Here is a 20000-nt window from a genome sequence, read left to right on the forward strand (position 1 = left end):
GATTGGAGAAGATGAGGTTTTAGGCGGCAGAAAGAAGACAGGATTGAGATGAAATGCTTGCGGTGGTGTGAATAAGTTTTTGTGAGTGAAAGTTTTTATGCTTCAGCTAGCATTTGAGACGAAAGACAACGATATGGAATACAATAATAATAAGGCTTGCAAAAAACAATGAAAAGAGGAAACAGTCGGGAACTTAGCTGATGTTTTTCATCCTGCGGTATTGCTAAGCCTGTGAAAGCGAGTGAAGGTGAGATATATACCGAGAGAGAAAGAGAGAGAGAGAGAGAGAGAGAGAGAGAGAGAGCAGAGAGAGAGAGAGAGAGAGACAGTGAAAAACGAGGGAGAACGACACCACATAGCGAGAGAGAGAGAGACATAGTGGACACCGCGCATTGAGAGAGACATAGTGACCCGCCTTGGGAGAAGATGAGGTTTTAGGCGGCAGAAAGAAGACAGGATTGAGATGAAATGCTTTGCGGTGGTGTGAATAAGTTTTTGTGAGTGAAAGTTTTTATGCTTCAGCTAGCATTTGAGACGAAAGACAACGATATGGGAATACAATAACAATAAGGCTTGCAAAAACAATGAAAAGAGGAAACAGGTCGGGAACTTAGCTGATGTTTTTCATCCTGCGGTATTGCTAAGCCTGTGAAAGCGAGTGAAGGTGAGATATATACCGAGAGAGAAAGAGAGAGAGAGAGAGAGAGAGAGAGAGAGAGAGAGAGAGAGAGAGAGAGACAGTGAAAACAGAGGGAGAACCGACACCACATAGCGAGAGAGAGAGAGACATAGTGACACCGCGCATTGGGAGAAGATGAGGTTTTAGGCGGCAGAAAGAAGACAGGATTGAGATGAAATGCTTTGCGGTGGTGTGAATAAGTTTTTGTGAGTGAAAGTTTTTATGCTTCAGCTAGCATTTGAGACGAAAGACAACGATATGGGAATACAATAACAATAAGGCTTGCAAAAACAATGAAAAGAGGAAACAGGTCGGGAACTTAGCTGATGTTTTTCATCCTGCGGTATTGGCTAAGCCTGTGAAAGCGAGTGAAGGTGAGATATATACCGAGAGAGAGAGAGAGAGAGAGAGAGAGAGAGAGAGAGAGAGAGACAGTGAAAACAGAGGGAGAACCGACACCACATAGCGAGAGAGAGAGAGACATAGTGACACCGCGCATTGGGAGAAGATGAGGTATATATATATATATATATTCTAATAGGATTTTTGTTACATTCATATATATATATATATATTCTAATAGGATTTTTGTTACATTCATATATATATATATATATATATATATATATATAGGATATATATATTCTAATAGGATATATATATATTTATAGGAAATAGCACACAGATCTTTTTTATTTTTTTCACATTCATTGTTTTATTTAAAATCTGTTTTTACTTGCTAGCATGGCTGAGACAGGATGTAGTTGAAGTAGGATTCCCTTCTTGTTGCTAACACTTACCTGTTTTATCGAGCAAGGGATTTTTTATTCAAGAGGAATTAAAAATGAATTTGTTAACAGAATATGTCAACAATTATCAGTAGTTGCAGCCCAGTCACAAATAGTGACACCACTATTCCATAGTTATAATGCATTATGGGTTACATCATACAAACACACACACATGTATATACACACAATAAAGTTCCTGTTTACCAAATTCCTCACAGAGTGTTTCTTGGCTCAGGACAATGGAAAAAGAAAATTGCTCAAAGTGACATGCAGTGCAATGGGATATGGTTGGAAAGGACCTTATTGAAAAGTAAACTTCTTAATTACAAAGCCATATATAGACTTATTTAGATTTCAGCTGACAATGAAATGATAGACATTTTGTTATATTAAGTCCATAATGGAACCATATCTACAATGGATATTTAAATAAATCCTTTCCCCTTTGACAAAGCCAAAACTGTTTTTTCCATATGGCAATTACATTTATATTCATTGCACCATCATGTCAATGAGCAACCACTGACAATTTCTGTGCCTTTGTTCTTCTCCTGTGGGAGAATACAAAGGTAATTTCCTATTGGCATTTTCTTCACACAAAAAACATTGAGTAGGTTATGACCAATGTTGACAGAGTGAGTGAAAACAGGAGGAGGAGAGAAAGAGAGAAGAAAGAAGAATCTACTCTAATACCTGGCTGATCTTTTATTCATCAGCCAAAAAAGGATGAGAGGCAATGTTGACTTTGACAGGATTTGAACTCAGAGTGTAGAGACCCAGAATACCACAAATCATTTGGTTTTGCTCTCTGACAACTCTGCTGAGTTACTACCACAATTACATTTCCATATATTTAGTTCCATTACTAATCACAACTCACTCAGTGCAAGCTGTAAAAGTGATTGACATTAGGAAGGGGCCCCAGCCATGGAAACCATGGTAAAGCAGGCACTGGAGCATAGTGCAGTCCTTGGAACTATCAGACCCTGGAAAACTGTCCAACCCATGCCAACAGGAAACATGGATGTAAAATGATGATGATGATGGTAATGCCTTTTGATTTCTCGTGTCCAACTAACCAGATTCTTGAAATTTCTGGATTTTATATTTCTTGCTGTATGCTACCTTACATAAACTTCATAACAAGAATGAGCCAAGAAGGAAGCCTCAAAATGGCTGATCAACCTGTGAGAAATAGCAGTCCAAATATCCTTCAAACTGTACCTCGTTGTCTTTCAAAGAGATGGATTCATTGAATTATCTAGTCCTGGGTTCCCTGCACATAGGAAAATGAATGACGGGATGGTTACACCAGGAATGACTCACCACAGCTGGATGATGAGGAGGTTAAACATCAACATCTTGAGAACACTGAATGAATTATGGGAAGAGAGAGAGAGACCAAACATGAATCCTGGAAGTCTACTTACCCTTCGTCTTGTAAAAATTCATAGGCTTTTGCCTTTTCTCCCAAGTTATACTTGCTACGTTGCTTTTTGTTGGGGTCTCCGACTGGTTGGACATGGGTGGTTGGAGCATTGTATCGTACGGTAGCGACTGGCAGTGGTTTCTTGCTAGGCTTATTGGAGGTGTTAAACAGATTGCTGAAACTGTGGAAAGAAAAGAACAGATAGAAATAAGAAGACATGAATTGAGGAAAATTAGATAGAGTATGGACATACACATATTTGCACATAACATCACCATCATTTTTATACTCACTTTTCCATATTGGTATGGGTTCAATGGATCTGTTCATCACAAGGTAAGAAAGATTTAATTAAAAAATATTTTTTAACACTCCTGCATGTATCTCGCTAAAGTATCCTTGGGAGATATACCAGAGATACTCTCTATTGATCAATCAGTCAATATAACAAACTATGTGATATTTTCTAGTTAATTTATGATATAAGGAATTCTGTATAATAACAATGTAATAACAATGTGCTACACATTTAAAGTAGTATAAAGTATAATGATAGATGAATACGAATAGAGAACAATCTTGCTATTCATATATATATGTGAATAGAGATATACAACCCTCAACTCCTAACATACAGCTGCCTCTCTCTTGGTTCATAGTTTTACAAGCTGCATGGTGATCTCACATACATGCCAGTGGCATGTAAAAAGCACCACTGTAACGTAGTTGGTGTTAGGAAGGACATACAGTTGTAGACACAGGAGCATGATACAATTCCTAGACCCATTGAACCCTGTTGAACTGTCCAGCCAATGCTAGCATGCAATATGAATTTTAAATGATGATGATGATGATGATGATGATGATGATGATGAAGATGAATACTTTAATCACCAGAAGGCATTTGCCCAAAATGATTCTCAGTGTGACTGAATCTGGAAGCACATGGTCAAAACACAAGCACTGTAACCACAGTGGCCATGCTGCATCAATATTGTTTGTATCTGTAATTGTGTACCATATTCTCCATTTTTTTTGTCTTCGATGCTGTACACATTCGCTACCTTTCTTACAAAAATTCTATGCTTTTAGCTTAGACTTTTTGGGGGACAACCAGATTGAACAGTCTCAAGTGTAACTGCCCGAAACTGCAAGGACATCTGGTAACTTGACTGAAGAAAGAAGGCCATGAATGACCTGTTTTTTTTTTTTTTCCTGTTCTTGTAATTATTGTTTTTCCTCCCCACCTTTATATCATCTATCTTTTTGAATGTTTTATTGTCCTCTATTGCATTTTTGTTCCATTTTTTTATATTTATATATATGGCAGTAAAACATGGGCCGTGACTGCCGAAGACATGCGTAGGCTTGAAAGAAATGAAGCTAGTAAGATCCGCTGAATGTGTAATGTCAGTGTGTGCACATGACAGAGTGTAAGCACCCTGAGAGAAATGTTGGGCATAAGAAGCATCAGATGTGGTGTGCAAGAGAGACAACTGTGCTGGTATGGTCATGTGCTGCGTACAGATGAGTAGGGCTGTGTGAAGAAGTGTCACTCCCTTGACAGTGGAAGGAACCTGTAGAAGAGGGAAACTCAGGAAGACATGGGATGATGTGGTGAAGCATGACCTTCAAATGTTGGGCCTCACAGAAGCAATGACGAAAGACAGAGACCACTGGAGATACACTGTGATTGAGAGAATCTGGCAGGTAAAGTGAGATCACACCTGTAGCCTACACCAGTGTCACATAACCAGCCCATTTAAAAAGTACCTTTGAATCGTCATGTGACATGCTGTGCTTGAGGAGACCTATTGAGTCAAGTAAAATCAAATCACAAATGGAAATTGTAGTTGTGGCTGATGCCAATGCCACCTGACTGGCTCTTATGCTAGTGGCACACAATAAGCACCATTTATGTGTGGATCGTTGCCAGTGCATTTAACTGGTTCCCTGTGCCAGTGGAACGTAAAAAGCACCATCCAAACATGGCCAATGCCAGTGCCGCCTGACTGGCTCCCATGCCAGTGACACGTAAAAAGCACCCACTACACACTCGGAGTGGTTGGCATTAGGAAGGGCATCCAGCTGTAGAAACATTGCCAGATCAGATTGGAGCCTAGTACAGCCTTCTCGCTTGCCAGTCCTCAGTTAAACCATCCAACCCACGCCAGCATGGAAAACGGACGTTAAATGATGATGATGATGTATGTATGTATGTATGTAAGAAATACACATATCAAATACATATCGTCATCACCATCATCAGATTTAGCTTACACATTTCTATGCTTGCATGGGTCACACAAAATTTGTTGAGACAGATTATTCTATAACTGGATGCTCTTCATATTACCAATTCCCATCTGTGTGTGTGCACGCGCACATAACACAAAGGTGTGTCAGTGTGCTTATGTGTGCATATACATACATACACAAACACAATAGGCTTCTTTCAGTTTCTAAAGGCTTTGGTTTATATAGGTCTATAGCAGAAAAACACTTGCCCAACATATCATTTGGTTGCAAAGTGGACTCTCTAATCACACAGCCATGCTTCCACCTGTATGTTATATCTTTTATCTTTCATTTTGCTTCAGTCATTGAACTGTGGCCATGCTGGGGTACAAATTTGAAGGATTTTTTTTTTTTAAGTCAAGTGAATTGGACCCAGTATTTATATTTTCAAACCTGGTACTTATTCTATTGATCCCGTTCGTCAAACCACATAAGTTATAGGGATGTAAACAAACGAACACCAGTTGTCAAACAGTTGTAGTGAACAAACACAAATGCAAAGACACACACACTCTACCAAACCTGTTCACAATGCTTTGGTTGTCTCTCTTCCTCTTCTGAAGGTTCATCCAAACAAACCAAAATTCATACCTCCACCACAGCAAGGACCCTTAGCAGCTTTAAGGAGGAGATGTGAGTCAAGATTAAGGTGACCTGATTAAGAGTACAGTAACAGTAAATCAAAAGCAGTGTGTCATTCTATGAACAGTTTTCTTCTGTTTATAGAATGACAGCAGTGCATGTAGTTACTTTCAGAAGAAAGGAACATGGGAATGCTATGGTGAGAGAGTGATGAATATACTGAATGCATGGAAGAAAGAACGACTGCACCATGCATCTGGAAACTGATCAGCAACAAAAGTTGATATGAAAGTGTAGAGCAACCGAACCTTCAGGGACAGATACTGAGGTACTTCTTAACCTTTTGTTACCAAAATTCTTTTGAAATATATTGCTTTTGTTCCAATTAATTTTGAAAATAATGAAGCACATAGTAAAAATAATTTATGCCATTTTTAACCTAGTATTTGGAACATAGATTATGAGATTTTGATGGAAGATTATAATTTAAATCACTCTAAAACATGAAGTTTGTATCATAGAATCAGGGGTAGTATCAAAAGGATTAAGATATCTTCAGCAAGGCATGCATAGGTCATTGTCAACTGCTACAGAAGTATCAGATTGATGGGCCAAGTTATGCAAAGTAACAGAAAGAGTTGTATAGCAAAACTGGTTAGGAAGAGATACATTTTGAGCTTATACTAAGTTGAGAAAGACTGAAGAAGACAAGAATGTTGATATCAGAATCTAGAACCTGATAAAGATGATGAGAATGATTATTTTTAACAGAGGTTAGAAATTCAGGTAAAGAGGAACTGTTGCTTATAATGCCACCCCACCTTATTTATTTGAGTAGTATTTTATCTATAGTTATAATAATGTTTTAAAATTTCATTAAAATTTCTCCCATAGACAATAATACTAACACTACAGCCTTGTTTTCCCTTTTACAAGCAGAATTGTAGCCAGAATTTTTGTTTGATCCTTTTAAGACTTTCAAGATATTAAGAACTATGAAATGCTACTGTGCCAGCAAATTTGCACTTTTCAGTTAGAACCAAAGTGAAATAGTAATAATGCTAAAATTTCCTCATTTTCTTTACTTTTGCGTTACTTCTACTTGTAAAGAAAATATGTCAGGTTCAATATCCTTCCAGCAATACACTAATGCTCATTCCAGTAGACTGAAGAACCAAAAAGCTAAACATTTCAAAATTAATAAAAAGCACTCAGTCCAGGATTGTTATTGTATATGTACATACACATATATATATCTACCTGCTAGTAGACACACACCTTATACATATAGGATGAGACACACACATACATATATCATGTGTGACTTATACACAAACACAAAGGCATGGTGTATGATGAATAAGTTTGTTTCCCAACCACATAGTTTCAGGTTCAGTCCCACTTGCAAGGTACCTTGGCCAAGTGTCTTCTATCATAGCCCCAGACTGACCAAAGCTATGTGACTGGATTTAGTAGACGGAAACTGAAAGAAGCCCACCATGTGTGTGTGTGCATTTGTTCTGAGTTTGTCCCCTACCATCACCATTTGACAACCAGTGTTGGTGCTTTTATTTCACCCATAACTTAGTGGTTCAGCAAAAGAGACCAATAGAATAAGTACCAGGCTTTAAAAAATAAGTCCTGGGGTCGATTTGTTTATCTAAAAACCCTTCAAGACAGTGTCCCAGCATAGCTACTGTCAAATGACTGAAATAAATAAAAGATAAAAATTAGTTGACAAAGTTTCTCAAGTTCATTATTGAAGAAACATTATAATTACCATAATTAGTGCAATACAAAATACCTCACATCATCATTTCTTATTAAGTATATTAAGAAAATTTATAGAAACAAAATTTTAAGCAGTTCATAAATTTTACTACATTTGTATATGATATGTAAGAAATGGGCCCTTATTCACAAAGGAGAACAAAACAGCTTCCAAGCTCTGAATATTCCACTGGTCGGAGAGCAGAAGAAGCGCTTCAAGGACAGTTTCAAAGTCTCTCTCAAAGACTTCTCCATCAGCACAGAGACTTGGGAGACACTTGCTGCTGACCGCTCATCCTGGCGCAGTGCAATCACCACAGGAGCAAAGACAGCCGAGGAGAGACGGATTCAGTCAGCAGAACAGAAACGCCAGATACAGAAAGCCAGAGCCACCTGCACCAATAGCACAGCCCCTACCCACTTCTGCCCCACCTGTGGGAGGGGCTTTCTTGCCCGGATTGGCCTCACCAGCCACCTCCGATCTCATAGCAGCAATTCCACCAAATGATGTCAATGGTCATCTTCGAACCCGAAGGACGAACATTATATTATATTATTCCACTGGTGTTATTCACAACTCAGACTTTTTATTTTATTCCTCATGTTTTTCTTTTTTAATTCCTAAGAACGGTCATATGCAAGAGAACCTTAAATAAATATACATTAATATAATAAAACAAGAGTGGCTATGTGGTAAGTAGCTTGCTTACCAACCACATGGTTCTGGGTTCAGTCCCACTGCATAGCGCTTTGGGCAAGTGTCTTCTACTATAGCCTTGGGCCGTCCAAAGCCTTGTGAGTGGATTTGGTAGATGGAAACTAAAAGAAGCCCGTCATATATATGTGTGTGTGTGTATGTGTGCATGTCTGTGTGTCTGCGTTTGTCCCCCCCAACATCGCTTGACAACCAATGCTGGTGTGTTTACGTCCCCGTAACTTAGCAGTTCGGCAAAAGAGACTGATAGAATAAGTACTAGGCTTCCAAAGAATAAGTCCTGGGATCGATTTGCTCGACTAAAGGCAGTGCTCCAGCATGGCTGCAGTCAAATGACTGAAACAAGTAAAAGAGTAAAGATATATAATATTACTCTTTCCCATGGATTACCTGTTACCAACAACTGCTTAGCATCTGCATTTTAACTTGGCAATTATTAAGATAAATCTGGATAAATAAAAGTAACAACAACAAAAAATTTAAAACACAGGTCAAAGGAATAAATTGATAGTTTCTCACCTAATTAACCTCAATGATTTGTTTTCATAATTAACAAAAGAAACAAGATCGCAGTGACCTAATTTCTGTGTTACAAAGATGTTACAAAACTTAATCTAAATATAATGTAGTTCACAAGTTGAGATAAAATTGTATGCTGTAAGAAGAAAAGCAAGCTGACGTTTTGAGATTTGACACTTTGAAAGGAAGAAAAAAATTCCAACTGGATTTTCCAGTTTGAAAATTTTTCTTTTGCTTGACAAAATGTCAGATATTTCTTATGTCCTGAATGTATACAAATCTGTTCCATTATATGAACTTCATTACATAACTTTTGTCCATAAAATCACTTCTCTTTTATTTTTGTCAGGTTATTTTTGCAAGTTTAATTTTAATGTAATTTGACTAAATGAAATTTTCATCTCCTCTCTTAAGCTGAACACCAAACTGGAATAAATACTCTGCAGTGTTTAGTTATCCTTCTTTCACTGTTTTTGTAACACTAGATTGAACTTCAGATGAAAGAAGGAACCTCTTCATAATCGCTTGATCTGCTAGAATAGAAATAACAACCAAGTATACTTCAAATAAGACCTTAATGCTTGATATAATAGGACACGCTGACCAATGTAGTTGCTCATATGCAGTAAGACAGGATGATCACAGCTGATATTCCTTTGACCAAAGATCTATTCAATCAAGGCTGACCTGGTGTTAAACAACTACAACCCCCACCACTAGAGTCAAATTAGCTTTTCATACATTGAAACAATCACAGTATTTACACTCATTGTCTTGACCCCAAGTTCGAATCTATCTCTTGTACTCTTAGTCTTTCATCCCTCAAGAGTCCACTTTCATAACTGAAAAGAATATATATATTGTTTTACATTAATCTTTTTGATAGACAAATAGAATGTGAAGTTTCTAGTAAGTTTATGATGTAGGTAGGCTCAATTGCCCTAGATCCATTCATTTCATATAATGATAATTTGTTTGTTTACATTCAGTGTTCCATGCTAGCATAGGCTAGATAAATATACTAGCAGTATAGCCTGGTGTTGCTCGGGTTTGTTTTCTAGTTGCACTTAAAACAGCAGACTTTGACGTCGTGTTAAAGCTTTGACATATTTTCAATCTTTTTTTGAAAAGTAAAAATTTTGCATCATGTAGCTTGTTATTCTCTTTAAGTGAACATTTTTGTGGTTGAAATACACCAAAAAATGGCAAGACAGCAGTAAAAAAATTGTTAAAAAATAGGGATTTTCATAGAAAAAAAGCACCTTTTTGATGTAAATAATTTTTGGTCTTAACATGCTCCGATTTGAATTTTTTCTTCTACTGAATGAAGAGCAAGCCTTTTTATCTATCATACTCTCAATTTTGGTCAACTTGCACTGCAGGGTCTTGGAGGAGATAGTGTTAGTTGAAGGCTTCCAGACCTGCCACACACACAGACAACTTCAGCTTGATATGTATAGATTACTGAGGCATTGTTTTACAGCCAGATGCACTTCCTGATACTCATCCTTATATTTTTCAATTAAGGAACCTCTTATTCTATAAGACTTCAAAGGCACAAAATAATTAGACAATTTATTATCAAAAGAAACACTGTCAAAACATTGTGGTTTTTGTGTAAGTAAAATATGTATCAGATAACTCTGGGTTTGGTCAATATCTTGAAAATTTTGATCACAAATCTGGGAGCTGTTGGTTGCAATGCAGAGGAGTGGAAGATGACTAAATATGAGTTATTAACTGAGAGATTTTTTAAATTTTTTATATTTGCCATTCACTGTTGAGACCTTTGACACCTTCAATTCCCAAACTACTACTGTTTTAAGTTAAACGTTTTAGATAGAGGATGGTTGATGCAATGGATGCCATTGGGTGTTCTTTAGAGCAATACTTTAACAGGTGAGACAACTGTGCAACAGAAAATATTTCTGTCTTTGGTATATACACATATCATCATTTAACATCCGCTTTCCATGCTGGCATAGGTTGGACAGTTTGACTGAGGACTGGAAAGCCAGCAGGCTGTACCAAACTCCAATCTGATCTAGCAGAGTTTCTACAGCTGGATGCCCTTTCTAACACCAACCACTCCGAGAGTGTAGTTTACACTTTTTACATGTCACTGGCACTAGGGTCAGTCAGGCAGTACTGGCATCAACTATGCTTGAATGGTGCTTTTTACAGGCTGCTGGTACGGGAACCAGTCAGGCAGCATTTGTATCAACCAAGCTTGAATGGTGCTTTTTACGTGCCACGGCATGGGTGCCAGTCAGGCAGTGCTGGCATTGAGTACAAGTAGGGGTTCACCAAGGTTCGGTGCTCAGTCCCCTCTTGTTCATCATAGTCCTCCAGACAATAACAGAGAAATTCGAAACAGGCTGTCCCTGGGTGTTCCTCTATGTCAATGACCATGCCCAAATAGCTGAATCACTACCTGAACTAGAGAAGTTCCAGGTATGGAAACAAGGTCTAGAATCAAAAGGCACTAGAGTTAACCTAGCAAAAACTAAAGTCATAGTAAATAGGAAGGTAGACAAATCACAAATCCCCTCGGGTAGCTGGCCTTGCACAATTTGTAGAAAAGGTGTAGGTAGAAATTCCATAAGATGCACCCAGTGTAAGCTTTGGACACACAAAAGGTGCAGCAACATCAAAGGAAAGTTAACAGAGAAACTAACTTTTGTATATGGAAGGTGCACAGGTATAATAAATGCTGAACATGAGTGGAAAATACACTTCATCAACTGCCAGGGGGCAACCTAGAAGTAGTAGATAGCTTCTTTTATCTAGTCAACCAGGTTAGTAGTGGAGGTGGATGTTCCAAGAGTGTAGCTGTAAGAATTAGATTTGGTTGGGTAAAGTCCAGAGAGTTCCTACACCTGCTGGCAACAAAAGGCCCCTCTCTCAGAATGAAAGGCAGATTGTTTGATGCCTGAGTGCGAACAGCTATGCTGTATGGCAGTGAAACATGGGCAGTGACAGCCAAGGACATACGTAGGCTTGAAAGAAATAAAGCTAGTATGCTTTGTGGATGAGCAATGTCAGTGTGCATGTTTGAAAGACTGTAAGCATCTTGACAGAAAAGTTAAGTATAAGAGGAATCAGATGGTGTGCAAGAGAGACAACTGCACTGCTATGGTCATGTGATGTGTATGGCCAAGGACAACTGTGTAAAGAAATGCCGATCTCTAACTGTGGAGGGAACTTGTAGTAGAGGTAGACCCATGAAGACATGGGACAAGGTGGTGAAACATGATCTTCGAACTTTGAACCTCACAGAGGCAATGACTAGTGACCAAGACTTTAGGTGATGTGCTCTGCTTAAGAGGACCCATCAAGTCAAGTGCAGAGTGCATTCCGATCACTCTATCCAATATAATGCTTATCCGAGCGTGGCCATCTGCCAGCCTCGTCTGGCGCCTGTGTCAGTGGCACATAAAATCACCCACTACACTCTCAGAGTGGTTGGCATTAGGAAGGGCATCCAGCTGTAGAAACACTGCCAGATCTGACTGGCCTGGTGCAGCCTTCGGGCTTGCCAGACCCCAGTTGAACCGTCCAACCCATGCTAGCATGGAAAGCGGACGTTAAACGATGATGATGATGATGATATTAAAATTGTTTTGAGTTAATGATACATTATCTCAACAGCTCCAAGATTTTGATGATGAGACTGTTTAATTTTAGAATGTCATTGTAAGGTAGGTGTGATAGGCAAAACCTGGCTGGTTTGAACATAAAACTGGTAGATTACTTGGGCCAGGAATGGGCACTTTAAATGCTAAAAGATTAATATCTAGTTCTATTTGGTGATATAACTTTGAATGGCTCAAACCTTGAATGTAAATTCAGTTATTGATACTAAAAATCATTCTAAATAATTTGAGCAGTGTATCTTTCTTTCCTTCTTGCTCCACTTTTTGTTCATTATCTGTTATTTTCAACAGTTACTTATGATACTGAATACTGTGTCTTTGAAGACACTCATGCTACATTCTTGTCAATAACGTCAGCTAATCATACCCAAGAAAGTAGTTCCTCTTTTCAAGTGACATTAGTGTATATAGTATGAGAACGCCTGCTGCATTATGAAGAAGTCATTGCAATTGTGAGACATCAACTGTATTAAGCAACAAAATACAATAGACAAGGATGTCAGGATAACCATCTTTCAATCAACTGAGTGTAAGACAATAAACAATGATGTCAGGTCAACAATAGACATCAGGGAAAGAATGTTTTATTTGTTTTAAACACATAGTTTGTTTCAGTTAGTTTATTCAAACATCCATGATGAGCAACATAAATATGTATGTATATTCAATAAATGCTGCTTCCTGTGCCTCTAATACATACACACACACACACATACATGTATAATATACAATAGGACAAAATTTATATTATTCACTCTCAACTGAAGAAAGGCTCTATAACCTCACTACCTCCTCTTGGTCAAAAAAAAAAGAAGAAAAGACACATTTGTGCATGCACATCATACACACATAGATATAGGCATGTGTTTTATGTACTTGCATAAGACAAACATTAACTGAAGGATTGCGCAATATATATATATATATATATATATATATATATATATATATATATATATATATATTATAGCATATAAAATGTATTTAAAAAAAGCAAAGTTAACAGTGACTTTGAAGGTTTGTTGCATGCCAGTGTGCAGTCTGATGAAGCAAGCACAAGGTAAAACTTTCAAAGTCACTATGAATTTTCTTTGTGTATGTATGTTATACACACACATTTAAACATATGCACATGTACCTGGTCATGTGTTTGCTTAGCTATGTATCTTTGCCATTCCATTTCATGATTATGAATATTCAGCCCAGTCACATATATACTTTATGTCATCCAATGGACTATGAGCACAGTGTAAATCAAACATCAACCACAAAAGTATGGATAAAATGAATGCAAAGCATTTTCCCTCACTCACATTGCAAAGAAGCATAGAAACATACTATAAGAATGAAAAGAATACATATATGAGAGAGGGAGATTATTCTAAGTACACCAAAAAGAGAGACCAGCCATTGATATTGATGGATATATGACTGAAGGAGTCATTAGAAATATAAAGGCAATGAAAAGCACTATGATGATCCTAAGAAATAGATACTGAAAAAACAGTATGTGATAAAGAATCCTCCCGTTCCTGTTGTTTTGATGCCTGTTAGCTAGTGAAGTTAGACAGATGGTAACAATGTCTTCATATAGGAAATATTTTTATATTTTTTTAACTTTCAGTTACCATCATGATCTGGACCATTGAATACTGTGCTTTTGCTGCTGAAACATTTGTCAACTATAAAATATATGTTTTTCAACTACATCTTGTACCTGGCAATGTAGAACACACGAGTTGCTCACATAATCGACCATGCAATACAATGAGCTGGTATCCCTAAATGACTTGCACAACAGATCACATTCACTCCCTATTTCTCTACCCAGGTTCTATGCTCATGTTCTTGTTACTTGTGAGTATACCCCAGCACTACACCATCTCTCTTTTATTCTCTCTTACACTTTTGCTGTCTCCTACTCACCTCGTTTTTCCTCTGACTATATAACCAAGTATCACTTTTACATCAGCACACTTGCTTCTGGCCTCTTTCTTGTACCCCGCTCTCTCTCTCTCACTGGATAACCATGTAGCTCCTCTATAACAAGACACCTATTTCTGCCTCTCTATTTCTCTGTTACACCCAAACCTTTCATTATCTGATACTGGATCACCTCCTCTTATGTCCCCTCTGTTGTGGCAAAACACCTGCTTCTGTCTCTTTGTCACACTAACTTTCATCCTCTGACACAAATGCCCTGCTCTTTTCATAGTTCCATGTTTTGTGTGTTTCTTGGTTACCCTACCAATACTGGTACCATATTAAAAGCATCCAGTTCACACTGTAACATGGTTAGCATCTGGAAGGGTACCTAGCTGTAAAAATCTTACCAAAACTAACTTTGCAGGGTGGACTCAATGCTTTTTACGTGGCATTAGCACAGGCAGAGTGGCTGGTGTTAGGAAGGGCATCCAACTGTAAAAAATCCCTGCCAAAACATAGTAGCCTTGGGTAGAGTTTCTACATGGCCAACTCCTGTCAACAATCCTTCTCATGCATGCATGGAAGATGGACATTAAATGATGACAATGATGAAATTGTGATTCACTGCTAGAGGTACCACATGCTATTTTCCCTGAAAATCGAAGAGAGGCAAATTCTGGAGAAATTCCCGTAATAAACTGTAAAAGCATAAGACATACATGATGCAAATAGGAAGTCTTTGGAGAGAGGAAGTTTTTTTTCTAAAATGAGTTTAAACTTACTTCAAGGACTTAATTGTAGTGTCTCAGCTTTTGTTAATAGAAGTGAGCTTTACACCTGCATTGATGGTACCTATATAGGTAAGTGGGTAGAGACATTGTACATTAAGTACTCTGGTTACAGATAATAACTGTTTGGTTTTTCTTTCTATTGGTAGACAAGTCACATCTGTAGGAACAGCTTCAAAATCACCTTGATGGTATTTATATCAAACTTTTCAAGAGGGCTCAAAACATCTCATCTCATGTTGTGAGTATAAGACCAGAGAGGAAATTCATTATCACATTCCAACCATCTCTACTATTACTGTTTCATACAAGATTGATTTTGCTGGTCATTGATACCCTACTGAACAATAGGCCATACAAGTAGTCATATTTTGAGAATTCTACACTCAAATAGAGGAAGAAATCCACTCAACTACATTAACATTATTGACAGCACATACATGAAACTGAAAATGTACTCAAATTAATAATGGACAGAGATTCCTGATGCAGCACAATGAGACACAACTCAGTTGCAACCAGTTAAGAAGAGTATCTGAACTATGAAAACTGAATGAAACTGGTTTTACATTCCAACAAAGCAGCTGTAATAGTAGGATTTGAACTCAAACATATGGTAGCAGTCAGTGTTATTCTTTTATTTGTTTCAGTCATTTCACTGCAACCATGCTGGAGCACCACCTTGAAGGGTTTTAGTTGAACAAATCCCCCCCAGGACTAACTTTTTAAGCCTAGTACTTATTCTATTGGTCTGTTTTGTCGAACCACTAAGTTAGTGGTTTGACAACTGACAAGGACAACTTACAGGGAGATAAACACACCAACACTGGTTGTCAAGTGGTGATGGAGAAGGGAGACAAACACTGACACAAAGAGACAGCTTCCATCTACCAAATTACATGCAGTGGGACTGAACCCAAAACCATGTAGGTGAGAAGCAAGCTTCTTACCACATAGCCATGCCTAAACCTACATGCAAATTATAGTAAAATTATGTACAAATATAAACTATCAGCACTAAAATGTTTTGAATCCTTTACTTTCATGCTGGTCATCTAGTTCATCAACTAGCACTTTCAAATGATATATTTTAATTTGTTCTTTTATATGGTTACCTGTCCAAAAATTACCACATATCAAACAAAATATTCAACTCCCAATGAAACAACAACACAACAAAATTTCTTATTATCCTTTTGCCAGACAAATAACAGAGAAAGTGTATATCATAGCACTCAACATCAAAAGAGTTTAGAACAACAGACTCTGCAAGAAAACTGCAAAGAGTAGTGTTGCCAAATGCATTTAACAGAAGACCCATTAATGTCATCCTTTCAGGTCAAATGTGATGTACACACATCAAAGCACTCTCACAAGGTAAACTTGACCTGCTTTTGTTCTCAGTCTTCCCACATAACACTTATGAAAACAAACTATAGCTCTATACCTGTGATTTTCTGCTGTTTAGAACTGTAATGCAAACACAAGTTGTGATAGAGTATGTAGTGTCAGCACAGATGTTTTTTACAAGTTAAAGGCCTGGATGGTTTAATTTCAAAGTATTAAAAAATACCATAAAAAAATCTGAATTGCATAACTACAAAAACAAAAACACAAATTCTTCATTGATGTCTCAGTATGAACAGCCCCCTAGTGCACTTCAAGTATATTTCCTCTATCAACATAAGAAAACCTTTGGATACAACATAAAATAGCAAACAAGAAGAATACAAACAGAAAATTCACTATTAGTATGAAATATCATTAATTCAGTCTATCTTGGAGGAATACTACACATAACTTCATCCAGCTTAACTAAATTAAAACAAAATCATCAGAATCGGTATAGCTGATCAAGTTGAAGCTATTAGTCATATTTCAGTTGGCCATACATAGTTTACACAGAAGACCGGTTGCTGAGATTACTATGTTTACTAAAATAAAAATAGTATGTCAAACCCATTACATGCCAGTGTAACTTGGAGAGAGCAAGGGAGCCAATAAATAGTCATTTCACATGCTAGAAGTAGCAACAAAAATTTCCCTACACAGTCAAAAAACATCATATTGGGTAAAGTGGCCATTGGCTCCTTGAACATGTCAAAGCACTACTAAACTTTCACATAATTTTTCTTTTTAATTATTTAATCAGAAGAAAAGGGACATAACTCTTCCAACCAGTGGACTGGTTGCAATTGATATTCAATTTGAATTTCAGTAGGTCTCAAAGCCCGCAGCAGTAAAAAAAAAACAAAAAAAAAAAACACACACACACACACAAACAAATGTATTACAAACTTACAAATCTAGAAAGAAAGAATCAAGGCTCATTTTAACATTTTTTTTCTTCCAGAGTCAAATGCAAAAGTGAAACAAGAAAGTGACATGAAATAGGCAAAATTTGAATAAGAGATATGGATTGCAACTCAAAAGTTCAGAAGCACAGAAGCCAATACATGCATGCACATACACAGGCATGGTTGATTAGTAAACAAGTTTGTTTTGCAACCATGTCCCGAGTTCAATCTCAATGTGAGCCTTTATCATAGCTTTAGGTCAATTCAAACTGTAAGTCTGAGTAGAAAATATCTGTGTGGAAGTCCATCAGATGGATTCTTGTGGAATTTCGAAGCCCAGCCTAGTCGCAATTGTTATATCAAGGGTATATATCAAGAATATGAGTACCTGTGAAATTCTCATCCACTTCACATGTTAATTCAATGAATAAGTCATTCATATGAGCTGATAACAGGACACATTATATATATATATATATATATATATATATATATATATATCTAAGGACACGCATTCTATCTTTCACACATACCATGAAAAAATACAGAAAATTTGTACACCAAATGCTGTAGTGTGTTGATGAACAAGTCTTTACCAATCAGCTGAATTGCCCTTGTTGTATACCAGATGCCCCACTTTTAATCCAATCTAAATATGAACTTAACTGCATTCAGCCATCATAATCTAGGAAAATGTTCCAAAAGCTGTTGAATAAATCTTCCCCAGGAATAACCTCTACCATTTGTTCCTTCACATCTGTGAGACCCACATGGTTGATGAAATGAGAACAGTGTATATGTATGTGATCTCTCACACATACACAATGTTGTAGTAAAGTGAAATTATAACTTTGTCTACATTTTGACTAGGTGTAATACATAAAAGTTAATATTTACAGAGCTAACAGTCTCTCCAATGATGATTATTTCACATAGGAAGTTAACATCACATCCACAGAAAAGAGTATAAAAATTCATATTGCAAAAGTAGATTTTGTTCTTAGTATCCTCAGTTTCATGTAGTCATTGTCACAAGAAAAGCTTAATCCTTTATTATTCAGATTGCTCTATCTAATGTGTAATGCTTATCTATTCACCTTGTTTTGAATTAATCATGCACAATCTCTTAACTTCAAGATTTCAGTGATATGACTGTTTTATTTTTTAGAATGACATTGTAGCATGGGTGCAAGAGGCTGTATCTGGCTTGAACATAAAAACGGTAGAATATTTTGGCTGGATATGGTCAGTTTAAATGCTAATGGATTAAGGTAAGCCTCTTCCATGCCACAGTGAAATCAGTGCTACTGCATGGTCCCACTGCTTGGACACTCACCAGACACATGGGAATAATACTTGAAGGTGCTTACATCCACATGTTACAAGCTGTGGAAAAGCTTCAGACCAAGCAGTGTGTGTGTGACTGTTTTGATTTGTCTTTGTGCAATCACTGGTGCCATGAGAGAGAGAGAGAGAGAGAGAGAGAGAGAGAGAGAGATCTTTCAGGACATTGTTGGAGAGCTTAGCACAAATTTGTAAGTGATACAGCACCCACCCAACAAAATATTCAACAACTGGTTCTATACAGACCCAGAATACAGCTGCTGACCTCTCCAACACTGTATAAGATTGTGATGGATGGCATGTTTGAGAAGTCTGAGCAAAGATTCACCAGAGTATCAATTTCATCATGATTACAATCATTAATTATAATTGAAACATGGGGAAAACTTGTGTCCTAAAATGTATTAGGACCTTGAAATATGAAACTGACCCAATTCCCCACAATATGAGGAATGAAGAGAAAGCCTATATGCAGTCAATTTGATGTGGTTAGAAATAGCAACCAAATTACCTTCAAATCACCCTCAACCATCTTATACTGAACAATGTAATCCTTGATATATAAAGTATAGCATGGTCACAGCATAAATCCTGCTAACATGTAGGTCAGCATGATCAAAGTTGACCAAAGAAATATAAACAACAACCTAGTCTTGATAAGAGATGAAGTTAAATGCAATATCTTTAAGAACAGATCTGGTAGAGATAGATATTGATTAACCCATACTTCCTAAAAAAAAATAATGGTATATTCATAGTCTTTAAGCAAAACAAAGAAAGCAATGTCAATAAAATCTACCTCTAAATATGAAAACGAAAGAAAACAACAAAGAATTTTGTAGTTTTTAGTGAAATTTTAAATATCATTTTCAGTAATTCCATCACATAGCAAAACTGAACCAACAAAATGATTTCCCCCATCTCAGAAAAAAAAAAGATAAAATAAAAAATAAAAACAAACAAATAAAAGACCCTTTTACTGATCATTATATATTTTTAAAATGTAATTTTCAATTTGTACAAATTTTTGGAAGGTATCTTTTACTTTCAGTCTTATCTTTTTTTCATTTAAAAAAATTTTTTTTCAAGTTTTAGCGAAGCATAACAAAAGGAAATTTTTAATAATACAAGGTAGTTGTGGAAAATGTTTAAGCCTGAACACCAGTTTGGTTTCAAAGTAGAAAAATACACAATTTTTACATATCA

General features: G+C 36.9%; 1 protein-coding gene and 1 long non-coding RNA gene across 2 annotated transcripts in view; both read right to left on the reverse strand.

The window, feature by feature from the left end:
- Positions 1-20000, reverse strand: part of LOC115222631 (C-Jun-amino-terminal kinase-interacting protein 4) — a 206196-nt gene that overhangs the window by 52608 nt on the left and 133588 nt on the right. Inside the window, exons 16-17 of the mRNA XM_036511616.1 lie at positions 2901-3080; positions 2256-2287 (exon numbers count right to left, since the gene is read on the reverse strand). Coding sequence (XP_036367509.1) covers positions 2256-2287; positions 2901-3080 — 212 coding nt within the window. The remainder of the gene's footprint in view (positions 1-2255; positions 2288-2900; positions 3081-20000) is intronic.
- LOC118767345 overlaps positions 9296-20000 on the reverse strand; it is a 15661-nt gene continuing 4956 nt past the window's right edge. Inside the window, exons 2-3 of the long non-coding RNA XR_005003268.1 lie at positions 10155-10159; positions 9296-9307 (exon numbers count right to left, since the gene is read on the reverse strand). This is a non-coding gene — a long non-coding RNA (uncharacterized LOC118767345). The remainder of the gene's footprint in view (positions 9308-10154; positions 10160-20000) is intronic.

The sequence above is a fragment of the Octopus sinensis genome, linkage group LG20 (assembly GCF_006345805.1).
Source record: "Octopus sinensis linkage group LG20, ASM634580v1, whole genome shotgun sequence".
NCBI classification, from domain to species: Eukaryota; Metazoa; Mollusca; class Cephalopoda; order Octopoda; family Octopodidae; genus Octopus; species Octopus sinensis.